The sequence below is a fragment of the Rhinopithecus roxellana genome, chromosome 8 (assembly GCF_007565055.1).
Source record: "Rhinopithecus roxellana isolate Shanxi Qingling chromosome 8, ASM756505v1, whole genome shotgun sequence".
NCBI classification, from domain to species: Eukaryota; Metazoa; Chordata; class Mammalia; order Primates; family Cercopithecidae; genus Rhinopithecus; species Rhinopithecus roxellana.
Genome location: NC_044556.1, coordinates 14,210,260 through 14,237,789, shown reverse-complemented (window position 1 = coordinate 14,237,789; position 27,530 = coordinate 14,210,260). Strand labels below are relative to the sequence as shown.

The 27,530-nt window shown below is 55.9% G+C and overlaps 1 protein-coding gene across 2 annotated transcripts in view; it reads left to right on the top strand.

Annotated features, from left to right (window-relative positions):
- Positions 1-251: 251 nt before the first annotated feature.
- SEMA6B (semaphorin 6B) overlaps positions 252-27,530 on the top strand; it is a 43,961-nt gene continuing 16,682 nt past the window's right edge. The window contains exons 1-5 of one of the 2 annotated variants that reach the window (XM_030937160.1): positions 252-527; positions 25,297-25,446; positions 25,636-25,759; positions 26,572-26,632; positions 26,788-26,850. In XM_030937160.1, the coding sequence (XP_030793020.1) occupies positions 25,326-25,446; positions 25,636-25,759; positions 26,572-26,632; positions 26,788-26,850 (369 nt within the window). In that variant the 5' untranslated portion in view covers positions 252-527; positions 25,297-25,325. Of the gene's footprint in view, positions 528-23,985; positions 24,254-25,296; positions 25,447-25,635; positions 25,760-26,571; positions 26,633-26,787; positions 26,851-27,530 lie in introns of those variants that run through there. The other variant, XM_030937159.1, reaches the window with a different exon arrangement.

The window sequence follows — 27,530 nt, the reverse complement described above, 5'->3', positions numbered from 1 at the left end:
GGAGAGGAAGTTAGGGCGGCTCAATTAATAAGCCCACCACCTGGACCAAAGCATGGTGACCCCCTTGGGTCTCCCCCAACAACCCACCCAAACGCCACCCACCAGCTCCGCCCTCCCCTCCGCGCCGCGGTCGCTCCGGGCCGGGTTTTGCGCGGCTCCAGCCTGGCTTTGGGGAGGTGGGGAGGGTTGCTGGAAAGGGGGGGCGGAGGTGGCAGAGCCGCGAGTCGCAGCGGCGGCCGCGGCGGGCGGAGGAGATGCGGCCGCGGCGCGCCCCCGGTCCGGCCGCCGCGCAGCGCCCCCCCCGGAGCCGACGCCAGCGCGCGGGGGGCCGGGGCTGAGCCCCCTCCCCCAGCGCAGCGCCACGGGCCCGGGGGCGGGGAGAGCGCGCGCCCCCAGCCCCCCTCCCCAGCCGGGGATGCCGGGCTGAGCGCCCCGGCCGGGACAGGTGCGCGCACGGACCCCCACAGCTCGCGCCCTCCCGCCCTCGCGCCTCCCGCCCGCGCACTCGCGGCGGCCGCGGCTCCGAGGTAAGCGCCCCGGGGCGTCTGCGGAGGGGGTTGGGGGGAGGCGCGGGGATGGGGGCGTCTGTCGCCACGCAGCTAGGGGGCCGAAAGGCTGGCTGGGGTGGCCGGGTCAGGCGCTAGGATTGGGGGGCCTGCGGGCCCTGCCACTGGGAGGGGACGGATTTGGGGCCGGGGAGGGGGTTTGGGGAGCGCTAGAACGAGGGGAGGAATCTCTCAGCCACGCAACTGGGGAGGGGACCGGATTGGAGAGGGGGTCGCTGGCCGTATGGAGGGGTCCTGTTGAGGTCCGGTGGCATCGCTTTGGAGGGGCTGGATTTTGGCCTGGGGCGCTCCCTGAGGCTCCATTATGGGGGTGTCTAATGGCACTGCAACGTGGGGGGGGCGCTTGGATTGTTGACTGGGGGCCTGTATGTGCAGCTAGGTTGGGGGTTCTGTCGGCACCGCAGCGGGTGGAGATTTTGTCCTGGGGGGGGGGCCCGGAGAAGACACAATAATGGGGCTCGCGGCTGCGCCGCTGGGGAGCTGGATTGGGGCCCAGGTTGGAGGTTCGGGGCAGGCAGGGGGCCTGTTGGTCGGGGGTTGGGGGTGGCGTTGGGGGGCGGGGTCCTGAGAGCCAAGTCGAGGCGACCCGGGGCTGGTGTGGGGGTCCTGGCACCGGGAGGCCCCTCCGCCCCACTTCGCGTGCCCCACTTTGCGTCCTGCCGCCGCACCTTAGGCGCCCGAGTCCTCTCCGGCCTCCTGTCCAGCCCAGAACAGGACGAGTCCCGGCTCCAGGCCGCGAGGCAGGGGTCGCAGTGGTGTTGGAGGGGAGGGCCGGCCGGTTTGGATGCTCCCCGCCGCAGTGGGGGCCTGGGGGTTCGGGGCCCCCCAAGAGCTGACAAAAGGACAAAGAAAACGTCTCTCTCCAAGCGCGCCGGGATGGGTGGGGGGCGCCGAGTGTGGCCCCCTCCCGCGGGCGCTGATTGGTCCCCGAGGCGGGGGTCACGTGCCCCTCCTGTCCTGCTCTCCGCCTGTGGGCGCCCTCCGAGTTTGGGGCACCTCCCAGAGGGGGCGCTACTGTCATGAACCCCCAGCTCTGCCCCGGCCGGGTTAATGCTGGAGCTAGGAGCCTTTGCAGGCGTCCTGGGGTTGGGGGAGGGATTCGCAGACCCTCGCCCCCGCCCCCATGTGGCCCTCTCTCTCTCGCTGAGGTCTTTGACATCCTCTACCTGAGGCTGTCATCTTTGACCCCTAGACTGGAGCGGAATAGGTGCTTGGAGTTACTGGGGTGCTCTGAGGCTTTGGGGTTCTGGGTTTGGGTTGAAGGAGGGAGGAGGGGGAGAGGGACTCATGGCTGTGGTGACTGAAGGAGGCCTCTGCCCCATGTGCAAAATCGCATTTCTGTCTGTTTTTCTGTGTTCCTTCAGCTTGTCAGAAGGTCCAAACTCCCTCCCCAAAATAAAAATTCAGGACACCTGGGGGCATCCACCTTGCCCGCAAACCCTTTTCCACATCCCAGGAGACCAGTTTCTTTCAGGGGCGGGACTTCAGGCTGTACCTGGCCAATTGCTTTAAACTCTACTTAGGGAGAGTACAGGTTGTCGGGTGGGTGGAGGGGGATGGCTGGGACCCAGGCTGAGTTGGAACCCACCTGGAAGGGGGTCTTAAACTCTACGGGAAGTTGTCTGGGAGTCACTGCCACCCACACAGAGACACCTCGGATATTGGGTAGGTGGCAGCCTGGCGTCAGCCTCTTGTCTGTTCTGAACTGGCCCATTCCCAACAGCAGGCGGGGAAACTGAGGCCCGAGGAAGCCGCTGAAACCCAAGAACTCTCCTGCATCCCAGCTTCTCATTAAGCGTGGCCCTGAAGCTGTGCTCCTCCCTTCTTCCCCTTGACTCTGGGCTATGCAGGGTTCAGACCTGGAGCTTTGCAAGGAGGCGCTTCGCTGTGTGGCCTCAGGCTGGTCCCTAGTCTTCTCTGGGCTTCAGTCTCCCCAGGAGATGTGCTTTGGTTTTGGACTGGAGTGGGGGGAGGTGAGGCAGAGAGAGGTCGCTTGAGACTGTCTTGATCTGTGCCTGCCCCACTTTGCCTCTGGTTCCCCCAGCGGATTCCGCTGCGGCTGAGCCCCCACAGGATCTTCAGGTCCGTGTTGCCTGCTCTGCTTTGGAGTTGTCTCCAAGCCTAGGTATCGAGTCCCCCCAGGAGGGGCCTTTCCCGCTGAGACCTCAGTCCTCGCCTCTGTCTGATGGGCATAGAAGGGGCTGGAGATGTGGCATGTCCTCTGCAGTGGCCACACCGAGCTGGCTGCAGAAGTTTGCTGGGGTTACCGGGACTGGGCCTGGAAGATAGAAATCAAACTGCCCTTGGAAAGGTGACCATGACGTCAGCCTGCGGGACAGGTGAGCTGGATCCCCAGGGACTAAAGGATCTCTCTGGTCGCCGTCTGTCTCCCAGGAAGGAAGGTGTCCCGAGCTGACCCTGGGCGTGGCCCTGTCCTGTGGGCCTGGAAAGGGAGATGCTGGAGGGAGAAACTTCCAGGGCAGTGGTCAGGACAGGTGGGAGCAGGGAAGGCTGCCCAGAAGAGGGAGTACTGGGACTGGGCTTGAAGGCGGAGAAGGATTCTGCCAGGAGGAGAGGGGGACAGGCATTGCAGGTAGAGGGAACAGCAAGGCAGGGTATGTTGGAGGAGCCCTGAGTGGCTGGACTATTTAAGAGGACCATGAGGTAGGTAGTAGCCTTGAATGCAAAGCCAAGGAGCGAACTTTATCCCAAGGGCAATAGGGAACCATGGAAGGTTATAGAGCAGGGGGAGGGGCATGGGTCACATTTCAGATCTTGAGGAAGGGTAGCTACAAGGGGACAGGCTCCTTGGAAACCAAATGGGTTGCTGGAAGGAGTGGTGAGCTGCCCCTCGTGGGAGGCAGGCCAGTGGGGTTGGACGGCCGTCTTTCCAGAATCCCGGATGAATAATCCTGATATTGGTCAGGACCAAGTGACCTTCTAGTTGTTGTTTTTTTTTTTTTTTTTTTCAATTTCCAGGTCCTGTGGGTTTTCTGAACTGCTGTCCTGTTTAAGATACCAGGGTTCTGAGATTCTCAGGTGTTTCAGGGGCTGTGGGCCTCAGGCTGTGGTTCCTCCAAAACCCAGCTGTGATTTGGTTGGGCTGTGGTTTTCTCTTAGCCATAGTGGTGCGGTTCTTCCGTTCCTGTCTTCATGTAGCAGCAGTAGGGAAACTGAGGCTCAAAGCAGCCGAAGACTCAGGCCTCAGCCACCAGCCCCATGTCCTCTGTCTGAATTATCCCAAAACAGACCCTTCACCCTAGACACCCTCACCATCATGAACTGTGGTGCTGGGGTCTGGCGTGTGGCCACAGAAACCCAGGCACACAGTCCTCTTTCCTTCATCACCTCTCCTCCAGGGACATCCAGATGAAGTGCAGACATTAGGACAAGTAAGAAAGTAACGGTGGCTCATGCCTGTAATCCCAGCACTTTGGGAGGCCGAGGCGGGCAGATAACCTGAGGTCAGGAGTTCAAGACCAGCCTGGCCAACATAGTGAAACCCCGTCTCTACTAAAAATACAAAAAAAAAAAAAAAAAATTAACTGAGTGCAGTGGTGGGTGCCTATAATCCCAGTTACTTGGGAGGCTGAGGCAGGAGAATCGCTTGAACCCGGAAGGCAGAGGTTGCAGTGAACCGAGATCACGCCATTGCACTCCAGCCTGGGCAACTTCAGCCTGGGCAACAAAAGCGAAACTTCATCTCAAAAAAAAAAAAAAGAAAGAAAGAAAGAAAGAAAGTTACTTGAGGCCAGGTGCAGTGGCTCACGCCTGTAATCCCAACGCTTTGGGAGGCCGAGGCAGGAGGATCACTTTTGGGAGGCCGAATCAGGAGTTCAAGATCAGCCTGGCCAACATGGCGAAACCCCATCTCTACTAAAAATACAAAAATTAGCCAGGCATAGGGGCGGGTGCCTGTAATCCCAGCTACTCAAGAGGCTGAGGCAGGAGAATCGCTTGAACCCAGCAGGCGGAGGTTGCGAGGAGCTGAGATCGTGCCACTACACTCCAGCCTGGGGGACAGAGTGAGACTCCGTCTCAAAAAGAAAAAAAAAAGGAAAAAGAAAAAGTACGAGACTTGGGAGGCTGGGGACCACCCTTAGGGCTCTTTGGCAGGGACATGGGTCCCCACTACTTGCCACCCTCAATAGCCCTTCTCCATCTGGTCCCAGGGTCCAAAGGTAGCCACCCCAGGGCCCCACTGGGAGGTAAGGCCCACTCTAGACTACACTTCCCAGGATGCACCATGGCCTGGCTAACCCAGCCTTCCAAGGGCGGACCTAGGAGGGAACTCCCCAAATACGGGAGCCCAGAGGAGGACTGTGGGTTCTCAGGTGGGCCTGGTTCCAGGCAATTAGGTCAATCAGTCAGTCAACAAATGCTGCCAGTGGCCCCCATGTGCTGTGCCCTATGCTGGGTGATGCTAGGACCCCAAAGAGGTAACCTTAACTCCGCTGTCTAGTTGGAGGAGCTTCCAGGCTAGAGAAAGAGAAACAGGGGCAGGCATTGGCCCCCTGTGCTATGTGTTTTCAGGGCTAGGGCAGAGGGAGCAACTGGGGCTAGGGAAAGCTGTACCCTGCCTCATGGATCAGGGAAGATGTACCAGGAAGGGGCATTGTAGCTAGGGCCATGATGGATGTTTAGGAGCTCACTTGGGGGTGGCCATATGTTTTCTGATGATTGCAGAAGAGCCTCCCTCCCCTGAAGGCCATGGACTCAGAGACCCTGGGGAAGTTGAAGTAGCAATTCTGAATTATCTCCCTTAGAGGCAGCTGCAGCATTTGGAGCAGACTGACTTGAGATTGAATCAGTGTCTTCTCTCACTTACTCATGCCCCCTCTCTGAGCCTCAGTTTCCCCATCTGTAAAATGGGTTGCTATTCTGCCTCCCTTAGGATTGACCATTTAAACGAGAGGATGCAGGCAAAATGCCAAATATAGTTCTGTTGGGTTTCTGACTCCAGAAAAAGGAACAACCTTGCAAAGGAGAAACTGGAGCTTCTGGTCATGATCTCATTTGGAGCTGTGGGAGCGTTGCTTGCATTTAACAAGTGGACTGATGTTTAGTGAGCACCTATTAAGTGCCAGGTGCCACGGACCCAGCAATGACTAAGGCAGACTACTGCGTCCGGTCCTTCTCGAATTCCCAGCTGGGTGGCAGGGGCAGGGGAGCACAGACACTAACTAGAGAAAGTGACAAGGTAAATCAGGTATAGTCAGTGCCCTGAAGACAATTATCCTGGAAGTGACTGAGAAGGCCGGGGCTGTGTTCACTGAGGCTGTCGGGGAGGGTGTCTCTGAGGAGGTGACATTTGAGCTGAGACCTGGAAGATGAGAAGGAGCTGGTCATGCAGAGATCTTGGGAAGCAGCACTCCAGGCAGAGGGCATGGCCCGTGCAAAGGCCCTGGGGCAGGACTTCACCTGGAGTATTGGAGAAACACCAAGGAGGCCCATGTGGCTGGAGCAGAGCGCGGAGGGGAGAATAGGAAGAGGGAAGGGCAAGGAGAGTACGGGGCTGGTCATGCAGGGCCCCGTGGGCTGCAGTGAGGACACATCCCCAGGGAGGTGGGAGCCATGGAGTGCTGCAGGAAGAAGACAGATGGGATATGACTCTTGGTGCCCTCTGGTGGCATCTTTGGGAAAGACAGACAGGGGGCAAGTCTGCAATTGAAGACCAGGTCCTGGTAATAATTGATGGGGGCCGGCCAGGCAAGGGCAGTAGAGGGGGAAAAAGTGGATGGATAGGGAAAACTTGCTGAGATGGATGTGAAGAGGCTGAAAGCTCCTTTCTCGGGGGGCAGGGCAGTGCTGTGGTTAAGAGCGCAGCGTCTGGACTCCTGGGCCTGGGTTCAAATCCCAGCTTGGCCATTTCCGGGCTGTGCGACCTTGGGCCCATCCCTGGCCCCGAGTTTTCCCACCTATGGAATCGTCAGAAGAGCCCCTCTCACCTACCCTGCTGGGCTGAGGGACAGGGCTGGGGAGCACGGGGTAGGCGCCCCATAAGTGTTTGCTGTCGTCCGTCTTTGAAGGTCAGTGCCTCAGGCTCTGGGGAGCAATGAGGCACAGATGGGGGGTGACAGGTTCCCTGAGATGACCTAGCAAACCCCTTCCCCTCAAACGCTGTTCTCTAGTTTGACGGTTCCCAAGCCCCATCCCCCAGCGCCCACGTCACTCTGCCAGCCCCTCCACCATTCCTGAGCCCTGACTCACCAGGACTTGTGGTCCGCTCTGACCCTGGGGCCTTTCCCCGGGACCTATTTCCCTCCTTTGTCTTCTTCAAGTTCACTCCCCAGGTCTTCCGTTCCCAGCAGCACTTGGCACTCCCTGAGACCCCCCCACCCCCATTCCCCACCACATGTCTCAGCGGGGACCCCCTCCAGGCCTCTCACACCGGTCCCGACCACTTGGGGATCCCCGGCCTCAGGGGAGGGGTAGTGACTGGAGGAATTCTGGGGGAGGAGTTCAGCAATGGGGGGAAGGGCGCCCAGAACTCCAAGTTGGAGGGGAAAGGCTCCTCATCTTCTGCCCCTAGATCAAGCTCCCAAAGGCCGGGCCATCTTTCTTTCTTCCTCCCTAAGTGGAGTCCCTATAACAGAGCCTTATTCCCCTCTGAACCCCACAACTGGGTCCCAAGTTCAGGACCCACCGCTCTGTACTTCCTCCAAATCGGGTCTGAAGGGAGGACCTGTCCATCCCCAAACCTGCTTGGGAATCTGTGGGTGCCCTACGCCCCAGCCCCAGCCTGGATTCCCTGGAAGCCCCAGCCTCCCCGAGCCGCCCCTCCTGGACCCTTTAATTACCCGCTGGGTGTAAATGACACTTTAATTTCCTCTGATTGGTCGTTGCAACCCCCCCACCTGCCACCCATTCCTAATTACAAGTTGCTGTTTCCGACTTGCCTCCTGGTGGCCCAATTTCAAAACAGTGATTAAAATTAATTACCCAGGAGCCCCCTCCCCAGAGGGGAGGAGTCCCAGCAGCCCCAGAGACGTATCCGTGTCCCCACTGGAGGTTCTACCTGGGCTCCCACACCCTGACTTCCCGAGTGGCCTGGGGACAGGGACAGCCTCTCTCTGGGTCTCTGCTTGCCTATCTGTGAAATACTTCAGCTGGCCAGAAGCGGTGGCTCACGCTTGTAATCCTAACACTTTGGAAGGCCGAGGCAGGTGGATCACTGGAGGTCAGGAGTTCGAGACCAGCCTGACCAACATGGTGAAACCCCGTCTCTACTAACAATACAAAAATTAGCTGGGCATGGTGGCGCGTGCCTGTAATCCCAGCTACTTGGGAGGCTGTGGCAGGAGAATCGCTTGAACTGGGAGGAGGAGGTTGCAGTGAACCTAGATCGTACCACTGCACTCCAGCCTGGGTGACAGAGCAAGACTCTGTCTCAAAAAAAAAAAAAAAAAAAAAAAAAAAAAAATCGGCCGGGCGCGGTGGCTCAAGCCTGTAATCCCAGCACTTTGGGAGGCCGAGACGGGCGGATCACGAGGTCAGGAGATCGAGACCATCCTGGCTAACACAGTGAAACCCCATCTCTACTAAAAAAAATACAAAAAACTAGCCGGGCGTGGTGGCGGGCGCCTGTAGTCCCAGCTACTCGGGAGGCTGAGGCAGGAGAATGGCGTAAACCTGGGAGGCGGAGCTTGCAGTGAGCTGAGATCCGGCCACTGCACTCCAGCCTGGGCAACAGAGCGAGACTCCGTCTCAAAAAAAAAAAAAAAAAAAATGTAGGGTGTGCCACCATCATGGGCAGGGAGTGCATTGTGACCACTTGGTAAATGTCAGCAAGAGGTGGCCTCACACAGTGGCTCACACCTTTAATCCCAACACTTTGAGAGGCTGAGGCAGGAGAATCGTTTGAGCCCAAGAGTTCAAGACCAGCCTGGGTATCATACCCCCTCTCTACAAAAAATTAGCTGGGTGTGGTGGTGCACACCTGTAGTCCTAGCTACTCAGGAGGTTGAGGCAGGAGGATTGGTTGAGCCTGGGAGGTCAAGGTTGCAGTGAGCCGAGATCACGCCACTGCACTCCAGCCTGGGTGACAGAGACCCTGTCTCAAAAAAAAAAAAAAAAAAAGAAAGAAAAGCGAAAAAAAGTCAGCAAGAAGCAAGATCACCTTTGCCTCCATGGCACCCTTATGTGCTATGTGACCTCAGCAAAATGGCTTAACCTCTCTGAGCTTCAGGTTTTCCATCTGCAAACAGGGATGAGCGTGCTGGTCTCTGAGGGTTGATGTGGGCAGGAAATGAGTTCATATGCGGGAAAAGCATGGCACATAGCAGGTGCAGCCTTCCTAAATCTGTTCTTGAATTCCCGCTCTCCTGGCCTGCTATGAGTTGAATGTGGAAGGCGGCTCAGGGTAGAGTCCCATCCTCTGCAAAAGACACACTCGACATTGAGTGCTGCCTGCATACCGGGCTCTGTGCCAAGCCCTGGACACTCACAACCCCGAGCATGGCTGAGTCTCCAGCCATATTGGTGCACAGTAGGTGTTTAAGAAGTCTGGAATGAACACATCCTTGCAACAATTTTTTTTTTTTTTGAGACGGACTCTCGCTGTCACCCAGGCTGGAGTGCAGTGGCGCAATCCTGGCTCACTGCAAGCTCCGCCTCCCAGGTTCACGCCATTCTCCTGCCTCAGCCTCCCAAGTAGCTGGGACTACAGGCGCCCACTACCACGCCCGGCTAATTTTTTGTATTTTTAGTAGAGACAGGGTTTCACCGTGTTAGCCAGGATGGTCTCGATCTCCTGACCTCGTGATCCGCCTGTCTCGGCCTCCCAAAGTGCTAGGATTACAGGCGTGAGCCACCGCCCCCGGCCTCTTGCAGCTATTTTAATTAATTAATTTATTTATTTGAGATGAAGTCTTGCTCTGTCGCCCAGGCTGGAGTGCAGTGGTGCGATCTCAACTCACTGTATCCTCCGCCTCCCGGGTTCATGCCATTCTCCTGCCTCAGCCTCCTGAGTAGCTGGGATTACAGGCGCCCACCACCATGCCCACCTAATTTTTGTATTTTTAGTAGAGACGGGGATTTCACCATGTTGGCCAGGCTGGTCTCGAACTCCTAACTTCAGGTGACCTGCCAGCTTCGGCCTCCCAAAGCATCGGGATTACAGGCATGAGCCACCGCACCCGGCCGACTATTTTATTTTTAAACTATTATTATTATTATTATCATTCTTATTATTATTTGAGTCAGGGCTTTCTGTCATCCAGGCTGGAGTGCAGTGAGGCCATCACAGAGGCCTTGACCTCCTGGGCTCTAGTGATCCTCCCACCTCAGCCTCCCAAGTAGCATGTTGCACCACACTCAGCTAATTATTACTTTTTTTTTTTTTTTTAAGAGATAGGGTCTGGCTGTGTTGCCCTGGCTAGTCTTGAACTGGCCTCAATGGAGCCTCGTGCCTCAGCCTCCCAAAGCACTGGGATCACAGGCGTGAGCCACCTCGCCCGGCCTCGTTGGAACTCTTTTATAAGTGGGGGCTTTTCCTGGGACATTCATTCAGCTGATTTGTTGAGCACCTACTGTGTGCCAGGCCCCATGCTGGGCACTGGGGTCACAGCAGTAACTGAGACAGAACCCTGCACCTGTGGAGCCAATGTTTTTATCCTCATCTTTCAGAGGAGGAAACAAGCTCAGAGATGGGAGGGTTCTAAGCCATGGCAGTGCAGCACCACAACAGTTAATTAAGCATGTATCACGATTACTCATTACCCCTCATGAGAAGCCGATGTGGGTGGTTATCATGCTTGGTTCACTGATGAGGAAACTGAGGACTCAGTAAGGAAGGTCAAGAGTGGAGGGGAGGCCGGGACAGTGGCTTAGGCCAGGTGCGGTGGCTCACACCTGTAATCCCAGCACTTTAGGAGGCCGAGGCGGGCAGATCACGAGGTCAGGAGTTCGAGACCAGCCTGGCCAACTTGGTGAAACCCCCATCTCCACTAAAAATACAAAAATTAGCCAGGTGTGGTGGCATGCATCTGTAATTCCAGCTACTCAGGAGGCTGAGGCAGGAGAATCGCTTGGAACTGGAAGGCGGAGGTTGCAGTGAGCCTAGGTTGTGCCACTGCACTCTAGCCTGGGTGACACAGGGAGACTCTGTCTCAGAAAAAAATAAAAGTGGAGGGGAGGCTCATAAGCCACCTCCCAGGCTGGGCAGAGATGAGTTAACCGACATCCAGTAGGATGGGGGGCATGGGGGCCTCTCTCTTCTGCCCCACCCCTCATGCCCAGGCCCTAGGGACTCCCTCCAGCCTTCCTGCCAAGTTCCTAGACAGCCCCAGAGCCTGGCTGGGCTGTGATGGGGGCGACCGAAGCAGCTGGAGGGGCAGCTGTAAGCAGAGCCCGTAACCAGACCTGGACGGCCCTGGGGCCCCGTTGCCGGGACCAGGTTACTCGATCCCCCCGGGGACGCTGGCCCCGGAGCCAGAATACTGGGGCAGCCGGGACGATAGGGAGCTCCTTGTATGGAACTGGAGACAGACATCCCACCCCCGTCCCTTGTGCTGTGGCAGATGGAGAAATGGAGGCTCCAAGCCTGCCTGGGATCACTGTCTTTTATCTTGGAACAGAGACGCCCAGAGAGGGCGTGTAGCTGGCCTAAGGTCACACAGCAAGGTCATTTAACCTAAAGTGAATGCTTGTGTGCCAGGCCCTGAGCTGGTGTCTTTATTTTATGGACAAGAAAAAAAGAGAGACTGGCTGGGCACAGTGGCTCACGCCTGTAATCCCAGCAGTTTGGGAGGCCGGAGTGGCAGGATGGCTTGAGGCCAAGAGTTTGAGACCAGCCTGGCCAACATAGCGAAACCCCATCTCTACAAAAAGTACAAAAATGGGCTGGGGATGGTGACGCACACCTATGATCCCAGCTTACTGGGGAGGCTGAGACAGGAGGATTGCTTGAGCCAGGGAGGTTGAGACTGCAGTGGGCTATGATAGTACCACTGTACTCAGCCTGAGCAACAGACCAAGACCCTGACCTTGGAAACAAACAAGAAATGAGGCTGAGTGTCATGTCTAGTGAAGGGAGAGAGTCCCAGGAGTCCTTTCTGTGACGTGCCAGCCTCCCCGTCCACCTCGACCTTGTATCTCTTCCTCTAGTGGTCCCAGTCTCCATGCTGTTTCCTCTGCAGTTCCTTCCCCTTGGAGCGCCTTCCTCACCTTGTCACGAGGTCTCCCCTTTGACCTTCAGGCCTCCGCTCAGATGTCCCCTGCTCTAATCATTCCTCATGTTTTTATGGTCATGCTTATTATAGTCAGAAGCTATTGAGTTCCGACGTTGGTTAATGTGTGCAGTGTACCCCCGTCTCCCCCACGGGGCTGGGAGCCCCATAAGGGTAGGGCTTTTGTAGCTGTCTCGGTCATGGCTGTGTCCCCATGCCCGGAGCACGTGTCTGGTATACAGGTGGTGCCTGATAATTACTAATCCAATGAGTCAGTGAATGACTTCCAGTTTGGGGTACAGGGAGCCAGAGCTGGACGCAGTTGCTTCCAGGTTGACGGTTGAGTGAAGACGAAGGCAGGGTGGTTGTGACTGGGGGAACCCAGGGAAATTGAGGCCGAGTCAGGGCAGTCAGAGAAGGCATCCTGGAGCGGGGGACACGCATGCATGGCCTTGACTGGTGAGCAGGAGTCAGCTGTAGGGCTTGGAGGACAGAGAGTGAGGTTACTATGTCTGACTGGTTGGGAGGGCAGCTGGGCCTTGAGAAGGCTAAAAAAGGTTCCCCAGCAGTGGGGACAGCCTGAGCCAAGGTGTGCAGGAAGGGGCTGGAAATGCCTGATAGTAGGTGACAGCAAGAAGAAGATTCAAGTCATTCCCAGGGACGGGAGGTGTCCTTGAACACTGAGATATAAAAAAATTGGTTCTTCTTCTGTGGGGCACTGGGGAGCCATGGTAGGCCTTTGAGCAGGGGAGTGGCTGGGTCAGAGCTGAGCTTGGAATACACAGTAAAGGGATGGCTTGGTGGTGGTGCCGGGGTCAGAGAGGAGGGTGGGCATTGTCCTTGAAGGACAGCTCAATACCCAGGCTAGGAATGCCCCCTGGGACAGAGCCAGGGACCAAGCTAGCTTGTGGAAGCAAGAAGGATTCAAAGTAGATTGAAAGTAGAACTTCCCTGCTCAGGCAAAAAAAAAAAAAGGCCCTGGTGCGGTGACTCACGCTTGTCATCCCAGCATTTTGGGAGGCCGAGGCAGGCGGATCACCTGAGGACAGGAGTTCAAGACCAGTCTAGCCAACATGGCGCAACCCCCGTCTCTACTAAAAATACAAAAAAATTAGCCAGGTATGGTGGCAGTCGCCTGTAATCCCAGCTACTCGGGAGGCTGAGGCAGGAGAATCGCTTGAACCCGGGAGGCGGAGGTTGCAGTGAGCTGAGATGGAATGAGGTTGAGTGAACCCAGTGCACTCTAGCCTGGGCAAAAACAATGAGACTCCGTCTCAAAAAAAAGAATTTTAGCTACAGACCAGCTATCAGGAAACAAAAAAGATGAAAGAAACATATTTCACCTGCTGTGTATTGGTTCAGATTATTACACTCTTTCTTCCTCATGGAGGTGATTTAGGGTTGAATTTTAAATCACCCACAGTGTGTAGATGGGGAAACTGAAGCCTGGAGAAGGGAAGTGACTGTCTGCAGTCAAACAGCTGAGGCAGAGCCGGGGTTTGAACCTGGGCTGTATGGTTCTGGAGCCAAAGCTCTTCTTCTGGGACTTCTTTTTTTTTTTTTTTGAGACGGAGTCTTGCTGTGTTGCCTAGGCTGGAGTGCAGTGGCCGGATCTCAGCTCACTGCAAGCTCCGCCTCCCGGGTGTACACCATTCTCCTGCCTCAGACTACCGAGTAGCTGGGACTACAGGCGCCCGCCACCTCACCCGGCTAATTTTTTGTTTTTTTTTAGTAGAGACGGGGTTTTACCATGTTAGCCAGGATGGTCTCGATCTCCTGACCTCGTGATCCACCCGTCTCAGCCTCCCAAAGAGCTGGGATTACAGGCTTGAACCACCGCGCCCCGCCCTTCTAGGACTTCTTCAGCTGCGGATGTTGTCTGTCTGGGTCTCAGTTTCCCCAACCAGCCGGTGAGATTGGGCTGAGCAGGGCGGGGCAGGATGGCTTATTGATGGTGTCCCTGGTTCACTGGGGTCTTTTTTTTTTATTCGTTTTTTTTTTTTTTTTTTGAGACAGAGTCTCACTCTGTTACCCAGGCAATGACACAATCTTGGCTCACTGCAACCTCCGCCTCCCGGGTTCCCGCGATTGTGCAATGGTGCGATCTCGGCTCACGGCAACCTCCGCCTCACAGTGCAAGCGATTCTCCTGCCTTAGTATCCTGAGTAGCTGGGATGACAGGCACGCACCACCACGCCTGGCTAATTTTTGTATTTTTAGTAGAGACGGGGTTTCTCCATGTTGGCCAGGCTGGTCTCAAACTCCCGACCTCAGGTGATCCACCCACCTCAGCCTCCCAACGTGCTGGGATTACAGGCGTGAGTCACCATGCCCGGCCCCAGCAAGCAATTATTTTTATTTTATTTTATTTGAGACAAGGTCTTGCTGTGCCACTCAGAATGCAGTGGCACAATCTCAGCTCTCTGCAGCCTCAACCTCCTGGGCTCAGGCGATCCTCCCACCTCAGCCTCCCAAGTAGCTGGGACCACAGGCACACATCACCACCCAGCTAATTTTTGCATTTTTTGTAGAGATGGGGTCTTTTTTTTTCTTTCTTTTTTTTTTTTTTTGAGACGGAGTCTCGCTCTGTCACCCAGGCTGGAGTGCAGTGGCCGGATATCAGCTCACTGCAAGCTCCGCCTCCCGGGTTTACACCATTCTCCTGCCTCAGCCTCCCGAGTAGCTGGGACTACAGGCGCCCGCCACCTCGCCCGGCTAGTTTTTTTGTATTTTTTAGTAGAGACGGGGTTTCACCCTGTTAGCCAGGATGGTCTCGATTTCCCGACCTTGTGATCTGCCCGTCTCGGCCTCCCAAAGTGCTGGGATTACAGGCTTGAGCCACCGCGCCCGGCCGAGATGGGGTCTTTCTATGTTGCCCAGGCTGGTCTGAAACTCCTGAGCTCAAGTGATCCTCCCGCCTTGGCCTCCCAAAGCTCTGGGATTGTAGGCATGAGACATCACACCCGGCCCAGCCAGCAATTATTGAGTCCCAGTGGTGTGCTGGACCTTGGGGGCAGAGGTCATTGGCCAGGACACACCTGCCCTGCCTCAAGGGGCTTCCGGTGCAGAGGTAGATGGGCTCTGAACAGTCCCATAGGGGGCGATTGTTTTATTTATTTATTATTGTTGTTTGATTATTATTATTTTTTTGAGGCGTACTTTTGCTGTGTCGCCCAGGCTGGAGTGCGGTGGTGCAATCTCGGTTCACTGCAACCTCTGCCTCCCAGGTTCAAGCGATTCCTCCTGCCTCAGCCTCCCGAGTAGCTGGGGCTATAGGTGTGCGCCACCACGCCCAGCTAATTATTGTTTTTTTTTTGTTTTTTTTTTTTTGAGGCGGAGTCTCGCTCTGTCGCCCGGACTGGAGTGCAGTGGCCAGATCTCAGCTCATTGCAAGCTCCGCCTCCCGGGTTTACGCCATTCTCCTGCCTTAGCCTCCCGAGTAGCTGGGACTATAGGCGCCCGCCACCTCGCCCGGCTAGTTTTTGTATTTTTAGTAGAGACGGGGTTTCACCGTGTTAGCCAGGATGGTCTCGATCTCCTGACCTCATGATCCACCCGTCTTGGCCTCCCAAAGTGCTGGGATTACAGGCTTGAGCCACCGCGCCCGGCCTAATTATTGTATTTTTAGTGGAGACTGGGTTTCACACTATTGACCAGGCTGGTCTCAAACTCCTGACCTTGTGATCCACCTGCCTCGGCCTCCCAAAGTGCTGGGATTACAGGTGTGAACCACCGTGCCCGGCCCCAGGTGACTATTTTATTTGTGGAATTCACACATGAAGCTGCACTTCTCAGAGTTTGTGATGCACGTGGATCCCTGCAGGATCTTGATTAGGTGCAGGCCTGGGTGAGCGGGCCTGGGCCCGGGATTCTGGATTTCTTTTTTTTTTTTTTTTTTTTTTTTTTTTTTTTGAGACGGAGTCTTGCTCTGTCGCCCAGGCTGGAGTGCAGTGGCCGGATCTCAGCTCACTGCAAGTTCCGCCTCCCGGGTTCACGCCATTCTCCTGCCTCAGCCTCCCGAGTAGCTGGGACTACAGACGCCCGCCACCTCGCCCGGCTAGCTTTTTGTATTTTTTAGTAGAGACGGGGTTTCACCGTGTTAGCCAGGATGGTCTCCATCTCCTGACCTCGTGATCCGCCTGTCTCGGCCTCCCAAAGTGCTGGGATTACAGGCTTGAGCCACCGCGCCCGGCCGGGATTCTGGATTTCTGACAGTGGTGGCCATGCTGCTGTTCCGAGACCCACACTCCCAGCAGCCTGAGTGTGATGGGGGAGGAGAGGAGGGCATAACGTGGGGAGGGCAGAGACGTCTGGGTTCCAGGAAGGTGTAGGGGGAGCCTGTCTTAGATGACCTGAAGTGAGGAAGTGAGTTGTGTGTGTATCTTTGGGAAGAGTGCTCCTGGCAGAGGGCACAGCCTGGGCAAAGGCCCTAGGGCAGGACCATGCCTGGCCTATTGGAGGAACAGCAAGGAGGCCCATGTGGCTAGAGTCAAGTGAGGAGTGGGAGAGAGCAAGGAGGAGAGGGTAGACAGGGGATGGGGCAGGTCGTACAGTGCCTTGTGGGCTGCAGGGAAGACTCCGGCTTTCACCCTGAGGCAGATGGGAGCCATGGAGGGGTAAGGGCAGAGGAGGGACGGGACCTGACTCATGTGCTCAGAGGCGTCCTCTGGTGGCTGCTTTGGGAAGGACAGCCTGGGGACGAGAGCAAGAGGGAACTGGGCTGGGCTGGGCCAGGCAGGCGGGGATGTGAGTGGCCACGGTATGGACGGGAAGCGGTGAGAGTTCTGCATAAACTCGAAGGCAGAGGCCTCAGGAGTGGCTGATGCTGGCTGTGAGGCTGGTGGAGTGGGGTGTAGCCGGGAAGTCGAGATGAGCTCCAGGTGTGGCCTAAGCCATCCGCTGAGACGGAGGACGCAGGAGAAGTGGGGCCGAGGGCGAGGGACATCGACCATCCATTGACCCCGATTGGATCGGTAACCTCAGCGCCACTCCAGCGAGAACCCCGTTAGGGTTTTTGTTTTATTTGTTTGTCTTCGAACTCACAGCCGGATCCTAAACTTTACACCGAAGCCTCGGGGGCCAAGAACAGCCCAGACACGCTGGCCTGGAGGAGAGAAGGTGGGGTGAGAGGTCCCCCAGGAAATTCAGACCCGTGACGGGGCGGCAGTAGCTGGGGCGGTGTGGTTCTGGGGTCGCGCCCAGCGTGGCTCAGGGTGAGACTTCATGAGTCCTGTGCCTGGAGCGGCTGAGGGGCAGCTGTACCCCGAATCCGGAGCTGGAGGAGGCCCAGCTAGAGTCAGGACTGTGGGTGTCATCAGGTATAGACAGGGTTTAGAGCCCCAGGAGTGGACAGGGCCGCCCAAGAGGGGCGTGAGTGGAGGGAAAAGAGAGACGGAGAGGTGGCGGTTGAGGAGGGTGGGTGCAGGGCGGGACAGAAACTTGGGAGTGAGGCTGGCGAGTGTGGGGCACGGGGGGCCGCCAGAGGACAGAGCTCCTAGGAAGAGGAGCTGAACTAGGGGGTCCCCGAGGACATTTCCATCCCCGAGCCTCAGTTTCCACATCTGCACAGTGGGCTCGTGTTTGCAGAGCTGGAGTGACAGCCGGGGGCCTCCGGGAGGGAGCTGTTGCTTTCTGGCCGCTCTCCCGCAACAACGCTCCCCCACAGCGTACATGCAAGTCCCCAGGGTTGCAGGCAGGAGTCCCCCAACCCCTGGGGCACGCAGACGTGTGGGTGCACGGGTGCCCCGGAGAACCCTGCACACCACCGGCAGCCCCGTGGCTCCCTGTGACCAGGTGTCCGGCAGCCACAGCGTGGCAGGTGGTGGGGCCGCTTCCGGGCAGGCAGGCGCCGAGCGACTGCTGGCAGAGGCTCCTCGAGTTTCATGGAGAGAAGCAGATGGCCTTGGGGGTAGCGGGAGGTGCACAGGCTTTGGGTAACCCCAGATTGAGGGGGTAAACTGAGGCCAGGTAGATGGGGTTCGTTGTGAAGTGGCCTGGACTCCCCACAATGAATATTTGGGGTTCCTTTGTGTGTTATCAAAAAAAGGAAAATTGAGCAGGATCTAATGTGGGCTCCGCTGATCCCTGACTTTGGGCAAATGACTACCTTTCTATGCCTCAGTTTCTATCTGTATAAGGAGCCTATTAAGAGAATTTACCAGGCTGGGCGCGGTGGGTCACGCCTGTAATCCCAGCACTTGAGAGGAGGCTGAGGAGGGTGGATCACTTGAGGCCAAGAGTTCGAAACCAGCCTAGGCAACATGGTGAAACTCCGTCACTACTAAAAATACAAAAATTAGCTGGGTGTGGTGGTGCATACCTGCAATCCCAGCTACTCAGGAGGCTGAGGCAGGAGAATTGCTTGAACCCGGGAAGCCGAGGTTGCAGTGAGCCGAGATCGCACCACTGTACTCCAGCATGGGCGACAGAGCGAGACTAGTCTCCAAAAAAAGAAAAAAAGCACTCACTCCTTGGGGGTGATGTGAAGATTAAATGACTTAAGTACTTAAGACAGTGCCTGAGGCCGGGCGCGGTGGCTCAAACCTGTAATCCCAGCACTTTGGGAGGCTGAGGCGGGCGGATCACAAGGTCAGGAGATCGAGACCATCCTGGCTAACACGGTGAAACCCCGTCTCTACTAAAAAATACAAAAAACTAGCCAGGCGAAGTGGCGGGCGCCTGTAGTCCCAGCTACTCGGGAGGCTGAGGCAGGAGAATGGCGTGAACCCGGGAGGCGGAGCTTGCAGTGAGCTGAGATCCGGCCAGTGCACTCCAGCTTGGGTGACAGAGCGAGACTCTGTCTCAAAAAAAAAAAAAAAAAAGACAGTGCCTGGCACCCAGCAAGTGCTTTGTGTTTGCTAGGTGTTTTGTTGTTGTTGTTACTTTATTTTTTTGAGACAGGGTCTCACTTGTTCTCCCAGACTGGAGTACAGTGGCCCAATCATAACTCATTGCATTCTTGAACTCCTGGGCTCGAGCGATCCTCCTGCTTCAGCCTTGAAAGCAGCTGGGACTAACAGGCATGTGCTCACACGCCTGGTTCATTTTTTATTTTCTGTAGAAATTGTGGGAGGGTGTCTCACTATGTTGCCCAGGCTAGTCTCAAACTCATGAGCTCAAGCAATCCTCTTGCTTTGGCCTCCCAAAGTGTTTTACAAAATTAATACAAAAATTAACTGGGTGTGGCAGTGCGCACCGGTAATCCTAGCTTCTTGGGAGGCTGAGACACAAGAATTGCTTGAACCTGGGAGGTGGAGGTTGCAGTGAGCTGATAGTGAGCCACTGCACTCCAGCCTGGGCCACAGAGTGAGACTCTGTCTTCGCCCCTCCCCCACCACCACCAAAAAAAAGAAAAGCCGGGCATGGTGGTGCACACCTGTGGTCCCAGCTACTCGAGAGGCTGAGGCAGGAGGATCGCTTGAGTCCGGGAGCTCAAGGCTGCAGTGGGTGGTGATTGTGCCACTGTACTCCAGCCTGGGCGACAGAGCCAGACCCTGTCTCTTGAAACAATGTTTAAAGAATAGTTTAAAGAAATAGTTTCTAGAGTTATATATTATTCTGATAAAACACATGAGGCCGGGCGCGGTGCCTCACACCTGTAATCCAAGCACTTTGGGTGGCCGAGGCGGGCGGATCACAAGGTCAGGAGACCATCCTGGCTAACACGGTGAAACCCCATCTCTACTAAAAAATACAAAAACTAGCCGGGCGTGGTGGTGGCGGCCGCCTGTAGTCCCAGCTACTCGGGAGACTGAGGCAGGAGAATGGCGTGAACCTGGGAGGCGGAGCTTGCAGCAAACCGAGATCGCGCCACTGCACTCCAGCCTGGGCGACAGAGTGAGACTCCGTCTCAAAAACAAAACCACACAGGATGAAAGGCACACCATGTCACACCTATTAGGATGGCTACTGTCAAAAAACCTGAAGGTAGTTGGGCGTGGTGACTCATACCTATAATCCTCGCACTTTGGGAGGCCAAGGCGGGTGGATCACCTGAGGTCAGGAGTTCAACACCAGCCTGGCCAGCATGGTGAAACCCCGTCTGTACTAAAAATACAAAAATCAGGCCGGGCGCGGTGGCTCAAGCCTGTAATCCCAGCACTTTGGGAGGCCGAGACGGGCGGATCACGAGGTCAGGAGATCGAGACCATCCTGTCTAACATGGTGAAACCCCGTCTCTACTAAAAAATACAAAAAACTAGCCGGGCGAAGTGGCAGGCGCCTGTAGTCCCAGCTACTCGGGAGGCTGAGGCAGGAGAATGGCATAAACCCAGGAGGCAGAGCTTGCAGTGAGCTGAGATCCGGCCACTGCACTCCAGCCTGGGCGACAGAGCAAGACTCTGTCTCAAAAAAAAAAAAAAAAAGAAAATCAGCTGGGTGTGGTGGCACGTGCCTGTGGTCTCAGGTACTCGGGAGGCTGAGGCGGGAGGATCGCTTGAACCCGGGTGGCACAGATTGCGGTGAACCAAGACCATGCCACTGCACTCCAGCCTGGGTGACAGACCGAGATTCCATCTCAAAAAAATAAGAATGAAGGTGGCTGGGCATGGTGGCTCACACCTGTAATCCCAGCACTTTGGGAGGCCGAGGTGGGTGGATTGCCTGAGGTCAGGAGTTCCAGAGCAGCCTGACCAACATGGTGAAACCCTGTGTGTACTAAAAATGCAAAAAAAAAAAAAATTAGCCGGGCGTAGTGGCCTGCATCTGGAGTCCCAGCTACCTGGGAGGCTGAGAAAGGAGAATCACTTGAACCCGGGAGGTGGGGGTTGCAGTGAGCCGAGATCGTGCCACCGCACTCCGGCCTCGGAGACAGAGCAAGGCTCTGTCTCAAAAAAAAAAAAAAAAAGGGGGAAGGAAACCCTGACACTGTTCACAGTGTGGATGCATCTTGAGGCAATCACGCTCAGTGAGAGAAGCCAGACACGGAAGGACAAACACTGTGTGATTCCACTTCTAGGAAGTCCCAAGAGTCATCAGGTTCACAGAGACAGTAGCATGGGAGGTGCCAGGGGGTGGGGAGGGGGTGAGGAGTGAGTGTTTCACGGGGACAGAATTTCAGTTTGGGAAGCTGAGAAAGTTCTGGAGATGCTGGTGGTGATGGTTGCACAATTGTGTGGATGTTCTTAATGCCAGTGAACTGCGTGTACTTAAAAACGGTTAAGGGCGGCTGGGTGCGGTGGCTCACAACTGTAATCCCAGCACTTTGGGAGGCCGAGGTGGGTGGATCACCTGAGGTCAGGAGTTCAAGACCAGCCTGGCCAATATGGCAAAACGCCGTCTCTACTAAAAATACAAAAATTAGCCGGGCGTGGTGGCGGGCGCTTGTGATCCCCGCTACTCGGGAGGCTGAGGCGTGAGAATTGCTTGAACCCAGGAAGCCGAGGTTGCAGTGAGCCGAGATCACGCCATTGCACTCCAGCCTGGGTGACAGAGCAAGACTCTGTCTCAAAAAAAAAAAAAAAAAAGAGCACTCACCCCTTGGGAGTGTTATAAAGATTAAATGAGTTAATTTAAGTACTTATGATAGTGCCTGGCACCTAGCAAGTGCTCTGTGTTTGCTAGTTTTTTTTGTTGTTGTTTTTATGTTATGTTATGTTATGTTATGTTATGTTATGTTATGTTATGTTAATTTTGAGACAGGATCTCACTTGGTCGCTCAGACTGGAGTACAGTGGCCCAGTCATAACTCATTGCATTCTTGAACTCCTGGGCTCAAGCGATCCTCCTGCTTCAGCCTTGCAAGTAGCTGGGACAACAGGCATGTGCCACCACGCCTGGTTAATCTTTTATTCTGTAGAGATTGTGGGGGGTTGTCTTGCTGTATTGCCCAGGCTGGTCTCAAACTCGTTAGCTCCAGCGATCCTCTTGCCTTGGCCTCCCAAAGTTTTACAAAATTAATACAAAAATTAACTGGGCGTGGCAGTGTGCACCTGTAATTCCAGGTTCTCAGGAGGCTGAGACACGAGAATCGCTTGAACCTGGGAGGTAGAGGTTGCAGTGAGCCAAGATCACACCATTGTACCCCAGCCTGGGCGACAGAGCAAGACTCTGTCCACCTCCCCCCGCTCCCCGCCCCCTGCAAAAAAAAAGCCAGGCATGGTGGTGCACACCTATGGTCCCAGCTCCTTGGGAGGTTGAGGCAGGAGGATCACTTGAGCCCGGAAGTTCAAGGCTGTCGTGAGTGGTGATTGTGCTACTGTACTCCAGCCTGGACGACAGAGCCAGACCGTGTCTCTTAAAACAATGTTTAAAGAAACAGTTTCTAGAATTAAATATTATTCTGATAAAACACAGGATGAAAGGCACACCATGTCACACCCGTTAGGATGGTTACTGTCAAAAAACCAGAAGGTGGCCAGGTGTGGTGGCTCATACCTGTAATCCTCACACTTTGGGAGGCCAGGGCGGGTGGATCACCTGCGGTCAGAAGTTCGACACCAGCCTGGCCAACATGGTGAAACTCCGTCTGTACTAAAAATACAAAAATTAGCTGGGCATGGTGGCACGTGCCTGTGGTCTCAGGTACTCGGGAGGCTGAGGCGGGAGGATCTCTTGAACCTGGGAGGCAGAGATTGCAGTGAACCAAGATCATGCCACTGCACTCCAGCCTGGGTGACAGAGCGAGACTCCATCTCAAAAAAACAAGAATGAAGGCGGGTGGGCATGGTGGCTCACACCTGTAATCCCAGCACTTTGGGAGGCCAAGGTGGGTGGATTGCCTGAGGTCAAGAGTTCAAGACCAGCCTGACCAACATGGTGAAACCCTGTGTGTACTAAAAATGCAAAAAAAAAAAAAAATTAGCCAGGCATAGTGGCGTGCACCTGGAGTCCCAGCTACCTGGGAGGCTGAGAAAGGAGAATTGCTTGAACCTGGGAGGTGGGGGTTGCAGTAAGCCGAGATCGTGCCACCGCACTCCGGCCTCGGAGACAGAGCAAGGCTCTGTCTCAAAAAAAAAAAAAAAAAAGGGAAGGAAACCCTGACACAGTTCACATTGTGGATGCATCTTGAGGCAATCACGCTCAGTGAGAGAAGCCAGACACGGAAGGACAAACACTGTGTGATTCCACTTCTAGGAAGTCCCAAGAGTCATCAGGTTCACAGAGACAGTAGCATGGGAGGTGCCAGGGGGTGGGGAGGGGGTGAGGAGTGAGTGTTTCATGGGGACAGAATTTCAGTTTGGGAAGCTGAGAAAGTTCTGGAGATGCTGGTGGTGATGGTTGCACAATTGTGTGGATGTTCTTAATTCCAGTGAACTGCGTGTACTTAAAAACGGTTAAGGGCGGCCGGGTGCGGTGGCTCACAACTGTAATCCCAGCACTTTGGGAGGCCGAGGTGGGTGGATCACCTGAGGTCAGGAGTTCAAGACCAGCCTGGCCAATATGGCAAAACGCCGTCTCTACTAAAAATACAAAAATTAGCCGGGCGTGGTGGCGGGCGCTTGTGATCCCCGCTACTCGGGAGGCTGAGGCGTGAGAATTGCTTGAACCCGGGAGGCAGAGGCTACAGTGAGCCGAGATGGCACCACTGCACTCCAGCCTGGGTGACAGAGCAAGACTCTGTCTCAAATAACAATAATAATAATAATAATTAAATGAAAATGGTTAAGAGGACTTTTATATGTATTTTAGCCATTTTTAAAAATTTTATTTTTCAATTTAATTAATTAATTAATTTTTTTTTTTTTTTTTTTTGAGACGGAGTCTTGCTCTGTCGCCCAGGCTGGAGTGCAGTGGCCGGATCTCAGCTCACTGCAAGCTCCGCCTCCCGGGTTTACGCCATTCTCCTGCCTCAGCCTCCCGAGTAGCTGGGATCACAGGCGCCCGCCACCTCGCCCGGCTAGTTTTTTGTATTTTTTTAGTAGAGACGGGGTTTCACCGTGTTAGCCAGGATGGTCTCGATCTTCTGACCTCGTGATCCGCCCGTCTCGGCCTCCCAAAGTGCTGGGATTACAGGCGTGAGCCACCGCGTCCGGCCGCCATTTTTTTTTAAAAGACACAGGGCAGACATGGCTCTTCGGTAGGTTCTGGGGTAGGGGCTTGAAGAGCCCGTGACATGAGGGGAGGGGAGGCCAAAGAGGAGTCTGAGGTCAGGGGCCTTGAATCCCAGGGAGAGGCTGGGGCCTGGACTCAGGGTCCCTGGGAGCCACAGGAGGCTGTAGAGTAGGGGAGGAGCCAGGGAAGGAAACTCTGAAGGAAACAGGGCCGTGCCCTGAACACACGTGGAATCCGGGTGTTCGCTGAGTCACAAATCCTGGAAGCTCAGGGTCGTGGAGAGGAAACCCTGCCGCTCTATGCAAGGTCTTCCTGTTTTTGGAGGAGGCAGGCACTCCAGGGCCGATCGAATCACCTTCACCTCCGGGGGCTCAGAATCCCTGAGCCACAAGGCCAGGGCAGGGCTGGGGGATACCCCTGCTGCTCAGACAGGGAAATGGGCACGGAGCTTGCCCAGTACTTCCCAGAAGGACGAGGCTGCTGAGCTCCTCATTCGGGGCTCCGGGACCTGGACTGTACCCCTTTCTGGTAGGGGGTGCCCTGAACTGAGACCTTCAGGCATGGAGGGCGGGGGCTCAGAGGTTGAATTCTGCTTCTGTGTCATTACCTGGGTGGGAGGGGGCCTCCACTCCACACACCTAGAAGTTTCTGCAAAATTACCTGGAATGGGAGTGAGAAGCAGGCCCACTTGAGAGGTAGTGAGGCGCCTGTCATGGAGGTATGCAAGCAGAGAATGAAAAGGCTGGACTTGAGAAGGAGGTCAGACCTCCCAGGTTCGCAGAGCCCCTTGGCATGGGGAATATTCTGTGATTCTGTAGTTATGTAGTACTGTCATACCCAGCTTGTGGCTTTTTTTTTTTTTTTTTTGATGGAGTCTTGCTCTGTTGCCCAGGCTGGAATGCAATGGTGCGATCTTGGCTCACTGCAACCTCCACCTCCTGGGTTCAAGGGATTCTCCTGCCTCAGCTCCCCAGTAGCAGGGATTACAGGCATATGTCACCATGACAGGCTAATTTTTGTATTTTTTTTCTAGAGACGGGGTTTCGCTATGTTAGGCAGGCTGGTCTGGAACTCCTGACCTCGGGAGATCCTCCCACCTCGGCCTCCCAAAGTGTTGGGATTACAGGCGTGAGCCACAGCACACAGCCAGCTTGTGGCTTATAAAATTCTAAATGTCTTTGACTCTTTTTTTTTTTTTTTTGCCTTTGAGTTTAATATTTTTGTGTTTTAATTCTAAGGATTTTTATGCGTGTATTTTGAGATTGCGTTTTTAAATATGTGTTTTAGGATATTCGTATCTATTATAATTATTATTATTAGTTTTTAATTACCGAATGCATTTTTGTTTGAAGTCGTTTCCTGGGCTTTCACGCACACGTGACCATAAAGCTGTTCTGATAATTAAATCAGTGCTGTGCATTATTATTATTATTGCCATTATTGTTATTATTAATTATTATCCCCGGGGGCAATTTTTCTGGGATTTGAAGGAGCGGCTGAGGCTCTCGCGCGCCCTCTTGTGGCCGCGAGCCGGACTGCAGGCCTCTCACCTCGCCGCCCCTCACCCGCAGGCGTCACCTCCTGTCGCCTCGCCCTCGCCATGCAGACCCCGCGAGCGTCCCCTCCCCGCCCGGCCCTGCTACTTCTGCTGCTGCTACTGGGGGGCGCCCACGGCCTCTTTCCTGAGGAGCCGCCGCCGCTCAGCGTGGCCCCCAGGGACTGTGAGTCTGGGGGTGTCTTGCGGGGGGGGGGTGGAGTCCCGTGGGAGTGTCTGGGTTCCCAGTTGGGTCTGCTGCCCCCACTGGGGGACTCAACCAGTTCAGGAGCCACCCCTAGAAGGGGCATGACCTCGGGCCAGCCTCTCTTCACCCCCAGCCCTTGCTCACACCCCTCTCCACCCCCTCCCTCAGACCTGAACCACTATCCCGTGTTTGTGGGCAGCGGACCCGGACGCCTCGCCCCCGCAGAAGGTGCTGAAGACCTCAACATCCAGCGAGTCCTGCGAGTCAACAGGACTCTGTTCATTGGGGACAGGTATTGCTGGGGACAGCGAGGAGGCCTGTGTGACTGAAGCAGAATGAGCGAGGGGGAGAGCGAGGGGGAGAGAGAGAGGAGGGGAGTGCAGGGAGGGGACGGGACAAGTCGTGCAGAGCCTGTTGGGTCACTGGGAGGACTTAGGCTTTGACCCAGAGGAAGGTGGGAGCCACGGAGGGTTGTAGTTAGAGGAAGGACTGGACCTGACTCAGGTGCTCACACGCGCCCTCTGGTGGCTCCTTCTGGGAGGGGGCGAGAATGGAAGCCAGAGGACCAGGGTGGAGGGGACTGGGCTTTCCAGGCTGGCTATGATGAGGCTGGACCAGGTGGAAGCTGTCGTGGGGAGAAGCGAGTGGGAGATGACGGGGCTTCTAGCGAGGGGCATCCCAGGAAGGAGAGATACCGGACAGATCAGATGCTTTGGAGAGAATGAGGAGGATGGAGAAGTGACCACTGGGCTTAACCACATGAGGTCACCAATGATGTTGAGCAGGGCGACTTCCTTGGCATGGGTGTGAAGAGGGAGAGACTGGTGGGAGCCCGGGAGGTGCCGAATGGGGCACCTGGCCTAAGGCCATGGGACGTGGTGTTGGGGGCAGCCCGTGGGGCGTGTCGGGCAGGAGGTGGAGGGCAGGGTATGAAGTCCTGCTGGGGCCCTTAGGAGGGGTGTGGTCGGCGCTGGAGTTGCTGGTGTCAGAGACGTTGGCATGTGCCTGCGTGCCCCCGTGTGCACGGCACATTGGCAGTGGGAAGGATGGAATGGGAGAGAGCGGTGGAGCCCCCATGTCTCACTAACTATGCCCCTCCCCCAGGGACAACCTCTACAGGGTAGAGCTGGAGCCCCCCACGTCCACGGAGCTGCAGTACCAGAGGGTGAGCAAGGGGTACAGGTGGGAGTGGAGGGGGTAGGGCCAGGGGGGCGTGGCACTGCACGGGGGGGGGGGGGGCTGGGTGAATTTGGCCCTGCATGACGGGGTCACTTAGGGCTGCTGGGACCCGGTACCCCCTCACCAGCTCTCTGTCTGTAGAAGCTGACCTGGAGATCGAATCCCAGCGACATAAACGTGTGTCGGATGAAGGGCAAACAGGAGGTGAGTGGGCCCTGGTTCGGTCCCGGCCCCCGCGAATCAGCCCTGGCGTTACCCATGCCCCGCCCAAATCAGGCCAGGCCACGCCCACTCCGCCAGCCCCGGCCACGCCCCAACCCACCCCCTGTCAGCCTTGGCCACGCCCAACCGCCAGCCCTGGCCACATCCCCAAACAACCATGGCCACGGCCACGTCCCCACTCAATTGGTCCTAGCCCAGCCCCCAACCTAGCCACAATTAGCCATAATCACGCCCCAAATAGTTCTGGCTACGCCCACACCTCTGCCCCAGTCAGTCTTACCACCACCCCCATTCTTGTTCCAACCAGCCCAGGCCATGCTCACACCCCAGCCAATCGCTCACATCCCACCCAATCGATCAGGTCCCCATCCCGACCCCTCCCCTATCAGCCCTGCCCGCCCCACCACGCCCCTGGCCCACCCCAATAAGCCCAGGCTACGCCCACCCCACCAACTCTGGCCATGCTCCCAACCTGGGCCCAATCATGCCCACCACGCCCCAGTTAGTTCTGGAAACGCCCATGCCCCACCCCAATTGGCCCCGACCACACCCAGAGTGGATCCTTCTCCTCCTCCATCCCAGGGTGGGACTCTGCTATTGCCATGGTTATGCCCACCGTCTGACCATGCCCGCAATCCTGGCTTTGCCTGCACTGCTGATAC